Source organism: Melospiza melodia, chromosome 8 (assembly GCF_035770615.1).
Source record: "Melospiza melodia melodia isolate bMelMel2 chromosome 8, bMelMel2.pri, whole genome shotgun sequence".
NCBI classification, from domain to species: domain Eukaryota; kingdom Metazoa; phylum Chordata; class Aves; order Passeriformes; family Passerellidae; genus Melospiza; species Melospiza melodia.
In genome coordinates, this window is record NC_086201.1 from 6,409,604 (window position 1) to 6,425,576 (window position 15,973).

Sequence of the window (15,973 nt, forward strand, 5' to 3'; positions counted from 1 at the left end):
TCAGTGAATGATCCTGCTTGCTTTCCTTGTGATACCAGCACATCAGAGGAACTTCACAAGGTAGTCATGTTTTCTGGAAAATAGTTTATTGAGTGCTTAGGGAATTAAAAACTACAAGGTTTTGCTTGCAGTTGCAGAAGCAAGAAAAAAGTTAAACATAAATTAGTTACCTGATTTGCTACTTATAGTGCTTCTGAAACCCTCATTTTAATCAGTCATTGTCTGCCATGACCTTTATATGAATATATCTGGCCCTTAAATTTATGTAGCAGAATATTTATAGATTAAAAAGTGCCTTTCTATGGCATAGGGCAATATTTATGAAAGCTGATGGAGATTTTCAGTCTTTTTACTAGGTTTCACCTACACCCACTTGATTTTTCTGGCATAAGTGACTTTATTCCATAATCCACCAGGAATAAGAATTAAGTAATTCAGTCAGTGGAAAATAAGCCCCACTTGTCCAGAAGCTTTAGTTGACAGATCAAATAAGAGAAGGAAAAAAAAAAGCAGCCAGATAGTAACTGCAGTTACTCAAAACTACATTTGTTGTGTAGAATTTCCATTCCAAGTATTGTTTTCATCTTCTCCATCATCTTGAGTCCTCAGTCTATATATTTTGCCTTCTTTTTTGAAGTCTTCCCCCCGCTTTTCCACTACTCGTTTCCTGACTGCTTGCCTAGGGCACAAAGAACAGTGAGGTTTGACAGTTTCCTCAGTAATAATTACACAAGAGAAGCAGCAAATGCAATAAACACAAATCATCCATCCTTCTCTTATCCTCAAGAATAGTTTTCTTCAACCCTTTGTTTCCTTGGCAAGCAATACCCAGGTGAAAATTTGTCATTTAGCAGTCAGACAGAGTGGCAGACTCTCACTTTCCCTGTCATTGAAGCAGTAAGTGGCTTCTTCACCAGAAACAGCTGAGCAGCTCTCCTGGTACATGGGAGATCTCATTCTCTAGGCAATACAAAACCTGTCAAAACCAGACTTCATCTGCTTCTATTTCTTGAACAACCATCCCCTAACAGTTTGATATCTCATTTTTAACATTTTTATCTTCCAAACAGCATCAGCTGAAGTGAAGCTCACCTTTGTAGTTACAGCTGAATTCCCTATTCATAAATAACTGCGAGACAATGCTGTTCCTACTGTGTAATTGGGAGTTCAGTTCCCCGCTGATTAAAGATTAAAGCAATTGCAGCAAGAGGCTGGAGAAACAGCTGCCTGAAGCACTTTGCCTTACCTGCTTTGCTCGAGGCTGCCCGAGGCTGAGGGAGCCGAGTGCTCCTGCTGGTGAGCTGATCTCACAGAGGGCTGCGAGGGGGGTGGGCTCGTAAACAGGAAGTTGCTAATGAATCTCCAAACCGCTAGGAGGGGGTAAAGGATTGTGCCCAAGAACTTCCACAGATCGCTGCCTGAAGCCTGAACAACAGAAGTCGCAGGTCTTCCCGCCTGTCAGGAACACACCAAGCAAAGCTGTCAGGTATTGAAGTCCTGCTCTTGTAGACAGAGTATTTCAGGCATCCTTAGACAAGTATCTAAGACAAGTCACCATTTATCAGAGAAACTGCTCCAAATCAGTCCTGACAAAAACCAAGAGTAATTTTGCAATCTTTAGACAAAGAAAATCCCCAAATTCAAGCCAAATAATTCATGGCCAACTAACAGCAAGTATCCAGCTACTGTAGTGCTGTTTGAAAAATCAGACACACCAAAACCCAGCACCTACCGGCAGCAGCACTACTGAAGCACTGGGTGCCAACTCGAGTTCCAGTAACTTCTTTCCATAATCTTCTTTGGTAAACTCCCTCCTGGGAAACATTGTTGCCAGTGAAAAATTGCCGTAAGTGTTACCAACCGTCTGTGAAGCACATAAAGAAAACATTTTATTTATGACTGCTCATTTTCAAACAACTGCGTATTTGCCAGCTGAGTATACCTTAACAAGAGTTTTGTATCAAACTATCAATCATCCTCAAAGTAGGAGATGAAATATTGTTCATTTTTCTCTATATCTTACTAATACACACTGCAGCAATCCAAAGGCACTTGATGGCACTGGAGAAGGCTGCTAAAACTCCCTTCAAATACCCAATAAGGAAAGGAGTTGATGACAACTCCACCACCATAACAACTACTTGAGGCTCAACAAATCATAATCAGCACCTAGCTGAGAAACAAAATGCCCATATTACCTGTGCAGCAAACTGCCTGGCTTCTTCTAGCCGTGCTTCAGATGGGAACTGGTTGGTGAAGGAAGATCCATCGGGGAGGCGGAACTGAATCCTGGCTATTGCACTGTGGGACAGGCATTGGGGTCAGTCAGGACATGAACACTCACAGACAAAGGCTCCTGGGCTTTGAGCTTGGTACTACTGAAATGTGGCAGAGAGGGACAGTCATGCTGCCCAGGGCAGTGCAGAAGGGTTGTAAGATGGAATTCACAGTGAAGAACCACCTGCTGATCTCAATGCATCTCTTCCACAACTCCATATAAGGTTCCCATAGGTTTGGATAATTCTTAAACCAGCAGTGCTGGGCAAAGCAGGAGACAGCTCTGACATGGGCACTGATGGCCCCAACACAGCCTTGCTGAATCCAAGCCATCCACACGCAGCCCCTGGATCTGCACCAAGCTCCCCAGCAGTGCTGGCATTATCCAGTCATTCTGTCCAGGCATATCTTTGGCATTCTTACCTTATTCTAGTACCCCACCAAGCTCCATTATACTGGTATTTAAATCAAAGCTCAGACACAAAACAGCTCTTAACTAACTAAAATAACACACCAGTAAAGGTGGTCAGTGTTTCATGATCATGAATGTCAAAAAGATGAAAGCTCTCAAAGAGCATCACGTTCATGTAAGCAGCTGCCTTTAATGTCGCTACTTAAACAGCTCAACACGGCAACATGTTGTCAAGAGATGAGGAGATATATTAACCCCTTTAAAAAAGTTTATCTCTCTCCCCCAAAGTACACACTTTTGTCTCTACTGCAACTCACCTTCGCTCCCTTTGAGCTGCCTCTTTTCTGGCCTCTATTTCAGCCTGTTTAGCCTGAAGAGCTGCAGCTTTTGCAGCTTCTGCTTCTTCCTTCGACTTTGCAAAGCGAGCTGCCCTCTCAGCACGATCCTGTGAAGGATCAAAGAGAAACCTTAATTGTTAACATAACTTGTTGCTTAACATTCATTAGACAGCTGTGATCTATGCTCATGAATCAACTGCACAGATACAAACAGACCATATGGAGAAAAGACAGTGGAACTGCAAAGAATTATTCAGTGCCAAACTGCACAATCTCGTGTCATGAGCCAAGATGACACTTCTCACTGAGTCACTTCCCACAACCAGTTGTTAATAGATGATCTTCCCATGCAAGCTCAACACTCCAGGGAAGATAAAGGCAAAAACCTTACAATGAGTTACACAATTGCAATTCTGAGTGTTCTATACCAAAGCCTAATAATGAGGAAGAATTTCAGTTGTTATCTACTGTTTACATCCATATATGCACACACATATATATATACTAACTTGGAAAACAATCCTCTTCACCATTCTGAGAGCAGTGTTCTTGTGTATTTTCTACAATTAAATACTCCCTGTGCTTCTCTTTTAGCACCATGCCTAAATTGCAATTATTTTTACGTTTATATGATAATTCTCCACTAGACTCAAGCAATATGACAGAAATGTTTGTTCATATAGAATTGTGAAGATGAAAGCAGAAGTTTCATTTTATACACAGGAAATGCCATATAAACCCCAAACACAAAAATCATTACTATACAAGGCTACAGGATTCCAAATGGAAAAATGAATAATCTTTCAAAGCCTCAGCAAATGAGAAAAATTATCATTTTAGTACACTGTGAGAGAGAAGCAGCACACTCTCTCCCAAAATGCAAAATTTACCATTGCAATCTGTTGCCTTATGCGCTCTCTAGCAGCCCTCTCCTCTGCCTTTTCTCTGTTCCTTTCCTCCAACATGCGTTTGGTCAGTTCTTCTTCCTGTCGTCTTTTGTACTCCAACATTTCTTTGCCAGTTTTCCTTCTTTCAATTTCTTTCTTAATTTCCTTCTGAATAGAGAGATATAAAAATTGAAGCACAAAATTGCCTCAGGCAAGAGAAAAGACTGAGGTATGTTTGTGTAAGAAGGAATTAATTATTTATGATTTATTCAAATAAGGGTTAAAAAAAACCTGCAACAGCAAGAGGTTTTACATTTTTGTGTTACCTGTTCTTCTTCTTTCCTTTTCTCTTCTCGTCTTTCTTCAAGCTTTTTCGTTAACCTAAATTTAAGAATAGAGTCAAAAGTCTTATCATTGCAGTATTTTCAAATGTTAATGAAGCATTTGCAAACCCAGGAGAACACATGAAAATGAGCTGTAGCACAGTGCTAATGGCTCGTGTACCAGCAGTGATTCATTCCCATGCGGGTGCACCTTCCATGCAAAGGGCAGTAGTGATTTCACCACCTCCTTTCTCACTTTAGAGCTGTTCTAACCTATTCCTTTTGTCCCTTTTCCACTCATTAAATGAAGATTCCTGCATTTTCTTGCTGTCGAACCAACTTATGAAGATATACAATAAGCAAATACTATTTATGATCTGTGGTAACAGAAACACTAAATCTCAGTCTCTTTTTAGCTATTTAAGCCATCTGGTTTCTTCTGCACATCACCTCCTAAAATGGAACACAAGTAATACAGAGCCCTGACATAGATGCATAAGCATCTGTCTCAGCTATTCAGAAAAATGCCTCAGAATAAAGATTAACTTAAAAGAACAAAGTAAATTTCTAAATACTGATTGGCAATAAAATCCCAACATAAGTGAAGTCTGGGGAAAGGGCAGGCATGACCCAATGTGAAAAGCTGTATAATCAGAAAAATGTATGGTAGCTGTTCAAAAGAAAGTGGTAATTACCACAGAGCTTGGCCTCTTTCTCCCCTTGCAAACAATGCTGAAGATAAATTATGCATTATTTTAAAAGGATCATTGATAATTATATGAAAATATTGACTGCATTGTCTTATCAGTGGTAAGTAAAAAATATACCTTTTGTCTAATAACTTTGGAAGAAAACTAAAATAAGTATGAAAAAGATTTAAAATATATTTTAGCATTATAAATATTCCCATTTGCTAAACATGTGTTATGATTTTAGACAAGATATTTCAAATATCAATTACTTACTAAAACAAGTTTATAAACAATATCCCATATTTTAAAAAATTATAATGAATCAATATGTTTTGAGCCAGGTGTTTCAGATCACCATACTTCAAAAAACTGAACTCAAGTCATTACTGTTCACTGATCAAAACATGAGTCTCAGAATAGGATTCCAGTGACTTTTTCATTATCCCTAAACTAGAAACAGTCACCAAACCAACAAGAAGAAATAAGATGACAGCTCTATACAAAACCTAGGTTGGCATTTTATTGCGCCAGTTTCCAGTGCTTTGAGTTCTATGTTTCAATTAATTCAAGAACCTGCAGCAAACATATCCTCTCTATTGAAGTTATATCAAAGGTGAACACTTGGAGTTTTCCAGATTACCTCTTTCTTTCAAAGTACATGAGGAATTATATTAATTGAAAACCTGGTTTGGTATCAGCCCTAGTATTGTCAGAGACATGTAACAGAACTAAGACCACATAAATATTTGCCAGATGACAACAGATGAAGGACCAAAATCCTGTAATTAAACATGTTCGTTAAAAAATCCCAAACCAACCCGAAACCCAACAAAACTGCCTCCTGAGAAACAAATACAATACATCAAGAAGTCTGCAAAGAAAGACTTGCCTTTCTACTTTGAGTGTAAGATCATTCACAGGCTGAGCATCATTTGCTTGCTCATCTGCAGAATTAGTTGTTTCCTGGCTTGCTTGAGCTGAATTTGCTTCATCTTCAAGGGGTTTACAAGAAAGCAATGCATAAGAAAAAACCAGAAAAGGTGCATTTCTTATCATAACAATTATCAGGCTCATTGCTAGCCACAATTTGCAGCGACTGGGATATCTCATACAGGGTTCTGTTACTTGGACTCCCCCCTCAACAATTTGGTTTCAGGTTACTAAGCCAAAAAACTCCTTAATAGAACCCTTTTTCAGGAAAGCATACACAATTTTATTGAGTTATAAACTCAATAGATTCCTCACTTATTAAAACTAAGCAGAATGACAAGTTATCCTTCCCTCTAGACTTGCACAAAGCATTCTGGAATATCCCACCTTTTTCCTCAGCGAGTCTGCTCAATATATGGCCTTTTATGTACCATCATGTAACAAATTAAGACAAACCATTTCCAAAGCAAATGAGGTGGCATTTGAGGTGGCAAGAACACTAACCATTACCAGCAGAAGATGCTAATGTCTCAGGCATGAGAGCCTCAGCAGAGTCACAAAGCCCTGCTCTGGATTCTGCACTTTCTGGAGCACCATCAGACTGAGAGGAGGGACAGGGAGCAGCTGCCTGAGTGCCGTTCTCCACAGGCCGCCCTTTCCCCGTGTGCATCTAAGAAATTGGGAAGAGAGAATGGAGCCTATGAAAGTTCAAGTACTTTTCACAGGTTAAAAAAGGTCAAGACTGAATTATTAGTGAAAAATCAGCCCTATTGAAAATACAAATCTAGAATTATCACATATTGTTTAGTATGGTACAAACATGCATTTCATATATTTTTCTAATTTTAGTCTTGCACTTGAAATCAAAGTGATAAAGCAATGTACACTTGTACACAATTTTATAAATCCACATTACAGAACAATATTACGTAACCACATTATAAGCTGAAGAGTAATCCCTTTAAAGGTGAGTTGTCACATTTTGTCATTCCAGTTTAGAGCTCTTGACACATTTCTCCAGTACTGTGGGTTTGTTTACACAGGTGATCTAAACCAAACAAAAATGAATGCAGCACATGTTCACAGTGCTTCAGTGTGTACTGAACCCAAGGTTGCAGATTTTATTGTTGTAACTCACTGGTTCTGCTTCCACCAGTAACTGCCAAAGGCACAGGCTAAGGGCCAGGGCCATCACTGAACTGAGCATTCCCAGCTCCAGCTGAAGATGCAGCCTGTCAGCATTACCTGTTTGACTTTATGGATTCTGGTAACGAGCTCCTCCACAGAAACGCTGCCAGCAATGACTTCCAAAGGGATTCCATTGTCTCCTATAAAAAAGCTGGATGGGACACACACCACAGGATCTGCACAGGCAGTTAAGGGCAGTGACAGGCAGGAGGTGACACAGAGTAAATTCACAGGGCACAGCAGCCCTTCCTACAGCTTCTAGCCCAGTGCTCTCATCTCCAACTGCTCACCAGCAGCCAGGGCCAAGGGAGGAAGAAAGAAGAAGATGCTGGGAAACATTACAGGCAACTGGTAAGCATTTCTTCTTTTCTTTTTATTGGTTTAGGCCAAAGTATTTTTCTCCAACTTTTCAGGCAACTGATTATGCATTGACTTGAGAATATTTTGTTTTAGTGTCAGACAACATCTTAAGTAGACAGTTATGAACTCTCTTGAGCATGAAGATATCCAAGTTAAGAATTCCCAGCATCACACAGAATGAATGAGCTGTGAGCAGTGACCTCCTTGAGGCAGGCAGGGCTTTAGCTGCCTCCACACCTGTGCATGTGACAGACCCAGCCACTGCTTCTTCCCCCTCCTCTGCACCTCTGAGCCCCAGCTCATCATTTAAAGCATTTTTTGTTTGTTTTCTAATGCTAATTAGTAGGACCAACAGGTTATTTAGATTACATAAAGCTTTAGATAATTTTCTATTTAGAGAATTACATAGGATTAACATAAAAAAACCCAATTTGCTCACTTTCTCTAATAACTGACAGCTAGTTGAATACACAGATGGTATCTATTAACATAGTTTATTGCATAGTTTTGTGCCAAAATAAGTATTTTCAATAGCATTGCTTGTAAGTATTTGTCTTAAGAAGGGTATTAACTTTTAAAGAGCAATTATCTGTAATCATAATGTAGTATCTAAACAGATCTCAAAGGATACAAATTTGAGAAAACTGCAGGCATGCTTCACTGTTTAAAAGAAAAGATTCATTTAGGAGTAGCAATCATTTTGCAACAACTTCAGATTAAGTCTTTCATCATAAAAATAACTGTCCTACAAAACTATTTAAATACTTGAGAGAACACTAAAAGCAAATTTGCACTGCATCTTATCATTAGCATTTTGCAAAAGTGTTGACATGGTGACAATCCTTGGTTATCACAGTTGACTACATAAAATTAGGAAAGCAGTGCTAAAAAGCAAGTCAGGAAAAAGAAATCTAGTCTATTGAGCACAAATAATGTAGTAAATCTAATAAAATGTCTATAGAGCATTTCAAAATAATACCATTTGGGGAAATGTCAGTGCACTTTGTGTACATGGACTGGAACACAAACATTAACAAAAATAGCTGAGTAATTTACCCAGGAGCTTAAATGCTTCTCCATTCTATGTGCATACAATGGAGGCAAACACATTTGCTCTGGGGCTTTACAGATTTTTATCTTTCTGAATTCATGAAAGGTTTTTAATTCATTATGTAACTTGGCAAACGAAGAACTGCCTCTAGCACTTGCATTTTTAATAGCATTTTTGTGTCTCTTCCAGTTGAGAAAGGGCAACCTCAAGCATTCTATTACTAGTATTGGAATACAGTCTGAAATACTCAATGAGTATGTGCAGAATTGACATTTTCTCAGGCTTTAGGGACTCCAGGAGTACTGAATTCACTTCTGTTCTGGAACCCTGTATTTACACTACCTCCTATCAAGGTGAGGACTTCAAAAGCCTCTTACTCTCATCATCATCAATGAAAGACTGTATAAGAGACAGAATTAGAACAGGCTCAAACCTTTTGGTGTCAATTTTAATAGCAACAAAACCATCTGATGCAGCTTCAGTCACCTTCTCATCTTCCCACCTTGCAGCCATCTCAGTAGATTGTTCATCTTCACCTGCAGGACACAGCACACACATGAGTTAAACCCACCACAAATTGCTGCTTCTGCCCTGATTTTACCTTTCCTTCAATCCCTTGGATTCACCTTTGTAAAACACTCTAGGGATTATTTTCAAGTCAGTTTATAATTATTATTTTTAATAATCTGGAGATAATTCACTCCAGCTGGTTCACTTTGATATGTCAAAACTATCAAAAAACTGTTCTGCTTGCCCTTCATAACTTTAATTATATATTAGTACATCAGCTGCTAGTAGGTAAACCTATGGCCTTCACTCCCTGTAAATACATAATTCAGCAGGTAAGGTTTCACAGTTTGACAGCGTAAAACCAAGAAACATTTGCAAACTATTTATAACTTAGTTTTGTATTCCACTTCCTGACATTAACAGTAACAGTATGATGGGAGGAAAAGGTGTGAGGAGCACAGAACAAGAATAACAAATGCAGAGGAGATCCTTGGATAAGAGAAACTGAAAAGGTGTTCAGGGGCCACAGATTCAGAGGTGTTATTTTAATCAGATGAAACAGATCAATCATACATTTATCTCCTAAAACACCAGTTTAGTGAGGGTGTGGGTTAATAAATAGATTCTGATGAATATTAACCATCTTTCAACAATACACTGGCCTGCAACCATTTCTTTATCTTCAATCTGTATTAGTTCCTAGCAGCTTGGAATGCACTGCAGCCTTGATAAAGAATCCAGTCACAAGTATAGAAGTATAGTAGTCCATTATTCAGTACAACAACAAACCACTTGTTTGTTTCATCCCAGTTGCCATTCCATGCAATATTTTTGACTTGTTCAAGATCAGGAGTTACATGTGTAATCTCCCAGTGAAGTGCTGCTATCTGGTCACAAGGCCTCTCACAGGGGCATGTATCAAAAATACAATTTTGGAAAAGTGGTTTCAACCATGTGTCTCAGTTTTCCCTGGTAATTACTGGAGCAAGTAAGAAAGCATCTACCTCTATTATTATTCTTCTGCATAAGCAAGCAAATATTTAGGCTATTTTACGTGGGAACCTTTCCTCCTGCTTTAAGTGCAGTGCTTCCAAGTGTGGTCAGTGCAGCTGTTGTGCCCAGAGCAGCTCGGCCTCCTCTCCTGTTTCCAAGTGCTCCCTGGCAGGCAGCTGCTTCACCACACACTGTTTGTAAGGACATGTGCTCATCTGATTAGGCTACTAAAAATATCCAAATACTTGCCTAACACTAACTTTTCCACACAGCCAACTGCTGGAGAAAAAAGAATGCTGAAAGACACAAACAGGGCAGAGGCTGCTCACAGTAGAGTCTGAGAGATGACTGAATGAAAGCGCTGAGAGCTCACATTTTATAAAGCTCTGTGCCATGATGCACTGATGAATATTGTCACTACCCACTGAACAGTTGCTTATTCTCATACATCTATGTTCTGATAACACTTTCTCATTTAGGGGTTACTGTCGGTTTCTCGGCTGTTTAGGTGGCCTGGAAAGGCTCGGGGTGGCCTTGGGCAGCCCGTGCTTCAAGGACGAGAAGAGGCTTCAGGTTTTTCTCGGTCTCGGTGTTTATTAATTGTTTATCTACAAGATTTTCTTTTGGCCTGACAGAGTCTGCACAGCAGCCAGCCATGAGCACACTGCGAGCCCCCGGGGCGGTCACCTATCTTTATACCCAAAATTACGTATACAATATTTACCTATTTCCCCCAATACCTTTCACCCTTATTGACCAGTGCACCGTTAGTAATAACCAATCCCAAAGTGCCACCAGCAGCACAGAAGATGGAGGCCAAGAAGAAGAAGAAGAAGGACAGGACACGCCCCAATTCCTCCATCTTGTTTCTCTAGACCCCCCTGTACAGAAATCCTAAACCCTGTGTCTCACACTCTAATTAACCTATCCCTTCACCATTTACCCCAGTGAAATCCTCCCATCCTCATACAGGTGTTGTCTCCTGTGCAGGATCAAAGTCCAGCCCCAGACACTTCTGGCAACATTCCAGGACCTCCGAGCCCCCCAAGGGTGGTCTCAGTGACTCTGCACATCAGTCCTGAGGTGCTGAGATCCCACAGGTTAGGGTTCATTTATTACAGTTTGTAGCAGTAATTATATCCTGAAATCAAAACTGCCAGGTGACAGGAAAAACATTAGAAAAGTCAAGAGGTCAAGTGCAGCAGAATCTGACATAATTAATAATTCTGCTAAACACTGAGCCAGCACAACAGCCTTAGAATTCTAGATCCCAAACCTCTCAGATTTCTTGTTTCTCAAACAAAAACATCACTCTATTTCACTTAGTGGAATGATCTGTAAACAACTCAGTCACACTTCCTCATCTCTTAAACCTGATCAGGTAAATCTACATAGTGAAAACATAGATCATTTCTCAAATGATTCACATACTGGACAAGACTCTTTTTCTGCAACAATTTATTTCCTGTATGAGGAACTTACTCAAAACCATCACAGACTGTCAGAAGATTTTAATTCCCCTCAGCACACAGTTATCAGGGAAGTGTTTTCCTTTCAGAAGGAGAGAGAAGCCCAACTTATTTCTCCATGTCCAACATTTCATAACTACTCAGTAAGAGAGGATTGCCATTCTGGAAATGCCAGGAAGCCAGGACATTAAACCACTCACCTCCTCCTCCTCTGCAGCATTTCACTTCTTTAACTTGCAAAGTGCCTTGATACATCTTGGCTACAAATAACTAACAAACAGCTTATGTGTGCAAATCACCATTTTGTCAAAAAATTAGTAAAATAATAAAGTTATGAACAAAGGGAGAAGGGTTTCTACAAACATTATTGAAACAAAACAAACATTTACATTTAAACCTTTTTATTGTCACACACATACCATTTCAGTTTTTCACTCTGAAAAGCACTTTTTATGAGTGGCCTGGTATTTTCATGATCAGAACACGTCTAACCTTTGGAAAGATATAAAATAATCTGCAACACCTCAGTCAGAACAGAGGAGGGTTTGTATCAAATGAACTACCAAGTTTAGGTTAGTGACTGAAAGGATCAAAGGCTACAAAATCATCTGCAGAACAGTTACCAACAAGATACCAGGCATGTTCATAAAATCATAATATATTCTGGGCTGAGAGGGACCCAAAAAGATCATTGGGTCCCTCCCAGCCCAGAGGTCCCAGCCAGGTCCCACTTCTGGCCCTGCACAGGACATCCCAAAAATCCTCCCACGTACATTTAGAGAGAGCATTTCCCAAATTCTCCCTGAACTCTTCCCTGAGGAGCCTGTTCCACTGCCCAACAGCCTCTGGGGACAGAAGCTTTTCCTGATATGCTGCAGCTCCCCTGACACAGCTTCACACCATCCCCTGGGGCACTGCAGTGCCAGACCTGTTTCACTGCCAGGAATGCTCTCCCTGTGCCATCACTCCATGGCACAGAGTAACTCGTGTGTTCCCCTCACCTGCTGTGTCCACAGGCCCCCAACATCTCACCTCAGTGTTTCAAAGCAGTTTCCTGAGGCAGACCTGCTTCACCTCATGCTCTCTGGGGAGAATGGAGCAATCCCTTTCACTGCAACTTCCCATGAGTTCATCTTTAATACCCTTACACCATCCTGTCACCAGAATGTGCCATGAGGGTTTTAAACACTGAGCTCAAAATGCTGGGATTATGGCTTAAGGAGAAACCTGCTGGAACAATGCACACTTACAATCACAAATGCCACCTCATTTTTAAGATAAATAACCACATTATTCCTTGCTTGACTAGAAAATATTCTGGAAGCAGAAAGAATAATTAATTTCTTCATTTTCTAGAGAAAATGTAAGTGAAGTGCAGAGGAGAGGGAGAGTGGAACAGGCAGATGGTGGTGGAAACCAGACACAGATGGACAAATCTGTCCAATCAGAATTTCCTAATTTTGGTCAACTGTACCTAACAGCTATCCTACACAATACAATTTCAATTTCTCTCATTATTTTTTCCCTATATATTATTGGATGAAGTGTACAGAACCAAACACTGTTGAAGGCCTGCTCTCCAGGTGCTTTCAAATGCCTGTGTCCAGTGGGAAGTGTGGGATGTAAAGGCTCAGAGTTACCATCACTGTGCAGTGTGAAACACATTTCTACCCAAACAACAAACCCAATCTGTGCTAACACAAAACCAGACTATTCTTCCAGCACTCCACATCCTTCAAACACAGCTGCTTCCACACACACTGAGAAAGTTCTTGGGCTTCCCAGCTGCCTTTGCCAGCACATGTAACAGAACAGTTCCATGATCAGCTCTGGCACAGGTCAGCTGCCCTGATCCCACGGTGCCCAGGGTGGAGCAGATGTGGGCAGAACTCTCCAACTTTTCCCTTTCAGAGATGTGCCTGGCTAAGTCATGCTCTGCCTTCTCCAGGGATCACAGGAACAAACAAAACAAATCCTCACAGCACACACTGTGACAAAACTAGGTTACATCCCTGCAACCATAAATGTATCTCCCCTCTGTATCTACATATTCCTACACCCACCTAGTCAACATCAGAATCTAATGGGCCCCATTTTGTGCAGAACTTATGTTTCATAAAAAATACTGGACATAAGTTACAACATGCATTTCTCCCTGATTTATGTATCAAGCTGAAACTACTGAGAGGCCCACCAAAGTCCCTCTGTCACTGCCCTCCTCAGCTGGGCAGGGGAGAGAATGTAATGGAAGGTTCATGGGAAGAGATAAGGATAGGGGGAGAACACTCACGTGTAATCTTTGCAGGGAAAACAGACTTGACCAGGGAAAAAAAATTATTTAACTTATTACTAATCAAAAATTAGAGCAGAATCATGGGAAATGAAAACAAATCTCCTCCCACTCTTCCCGCAGTCAGTTCCTCACACCTTGTCCCTGCTGCTCCTTCCTCCTCAGGGGTTGGACTCCTCACACTCTTCCAGCATGGGGTCCCTCCCAAATTGTGCAATGTGATTCCTTCTCAAGGGCTGAGCTTCTTCATGAACTGCTCCACCCCGTCCCTTACTGCAACACAGCCCAATCTGTGCTCGGACAAGACCTTGATTTCTATCAGTACGTTTACTAGCCAGCAGAAAATGCTGTTCTCCAAGTACATGGAGAGCTGTGTTAAAGGAATTTAACTGCACTTTGCTGCTCACATCCCCTTTGGGAGTGAACTTGTTGAAGCCACGTGAGTCCCACAGTTCAATAGCTCTCAAGGGAACAACACTGAGTCACACATTCAACATTGTTACTGTTTCTTGAAGCACCCGAAAATCTTCAAACCACGAGCACGGAAGGCAACAGTAAAATCTTAAGAAACAACGCACACAGAGATACGCAAAAGCTCAAAAATAAGTTAAAGAGCTTGTCTAATCACAGAATATCACAGTTTCGATCGTGTTGGAAAAGGCCTCTGAGACCATCGAATCCAACCTATGACCAAACCCCACCTTGTCACCAGCCCACGGCACTGAGTGCCACGTCCAGCCTTTCCCTAAACACTCCCAGGGACCTCAGCACCGCCTGGACAGCCCGTTCCAATGCCTAATCACCCGTTCTGGGGAGAAATTCCTCCCAATATCCAGCCTAAACCTCCCCTGGCGCAGCTCAAGACTGTGTCCCTCTTTCCCATCTATTTTTTTCATAGAGAAAGGCAGCGTACACAAGACGATGTGAATTCCCACAGGTTCCAATTACGGTGTTATGAAACGCGCTGTCGGTACGAGGAACGGAAACAAAACACAAGGAGCAGCCCGGAGAGCTGCGCCGGCGAGAATCGGGTGCAGGAGCGCAGAACGGAGGGACGGCGGCACCTCGGACGGGCGGGGGCCGGACACCGACACCGCGGGCTGGGGCTGACACAGCACAAATCCCGCTCGGCGGGAGGGGCGGCGGGCGGGACACGGCCGGGAAGGCGCTGCCGGGCCCCGCCGGCGGGGGCGGCGGGCGGCCCCGGGACGTACCGTACCGTACCTGCCACGAACACGACGAAGACGGAGCTGCGCTCCTTGGCGGCGGCGATGGCGGCGGGGACGGAGCCGCCGAACCACATCGTGGGACCGCCGGGACCCGCCGCCCTCAGCGACACCGGCACCGCGCCTGCGCCGCCGCCGCGCCAACCGCCCCCCGCGCGCCTGCGCGCGCCGCCGGGCGCCGCTGGCCCCTGATTGGCGGCCGCGAGCGGCACGCGCCGCGCCCGCCCGCCCCCTCCCCGACGGCGCGCGGGGGGCGGTGGCGGGTCCGGCCCCCTCAGCCCGGCGCCATCTTGGCCGTGTAGCCAGGGGCCGGAGTGTTTCCACGGGCGGCATCGCCCCGTGCGCTGCTCCGCTGCCAAACGGGCTCGGGCCGTCAGGAGAGGCGGCGGGAGCTGCCCGAGTTTAGGCCAGGGAAGGGAAGGCTGAGAGGGGATCTCATTTATACGCATCCTGTGTGGAGCGGCTGAGGGGGCGTCCCAGCCTGGCGCAAAGGGGGCTCCGGGGGACCCTGCTGCTGTCCGCAACTCCCTGACAGGAGGGTGGGCCACGTGTGGGTCTGGCTCTTCTCCCACGGAACCAGCGACAGAACGATGGGGCAGAGCCTTAACCTGCGCCAGGGCAGCTTAGGTTGGACATCAGGAAGAGTCTCTTCTCAGAAGGGATGTTTTGACATTGGAACAGGCTGCCCAGGGAGGCGGTGGAGTCACGGTTCCTCTCGGTCCTTGAAGAAAAGCTGGATGTGGCACTCAGTGCCATGGTGTGGGTGATGTGGTGTTTGGTCAGTTTAAACTCGGTCATGTCAGAGCTCTTTTCTAATCCAGTTGACTGTGTGATTCTGTAATGCAGAATAAATACCTCAAATAGAAGTATCTCAAAGTCAGGTACCAAGAGGATGATGCCAGACTCTTTTCAGTTGTGCCCCATGACAGGATGAGGAGCAATGGGCATAGACTAAAATACAAGGAATTTCACCTCAGCATGAGGAAGAGCTTTACATTGCAGGTGGAACAGGGAGGGTGTGGGGTCA

General features: G+C 42.9%; 1 protein-coding gene across 1 annotated transcript; it reads right to left on the minus strand.

Moving 5' to 3' along the window:
• Positions 1–64: 64 nt before the first annotated feature.
• On the minus strand, positions 65–15,075 carry UBXN4 (UBX domain protein 4). The gene is made up of 13 exons (XM_063161596.1): positions 14,945–15,075; positions 8,892–8,994; positions 8,039–8,067; positions 7,105–7,223; positions 6,364–6,529; positions 5,819–5,921; positions 4,241–4,295; positions 3,918–4,082; positions 3,007–3,134; positions 2,199–2,301; positions 1,733–1,864; positions 1,247–1,455; positions 65–679 (listed from the first exon to the last, which is right to left on the minus strand). The coding sequence occupies exons 1-13, from the start codon at positions 15,021–15,023 to the stop codon at positions 541–543; spliced, it is 1,530 nt and encodes a 509-aa protein (XP_063017666.1). The 5' UTR covers positions 15,024–15,075; the 3' UTR covers positions 65–540.
• Positions 15,076–15,973: the final 898 nt, after the last annotated feature.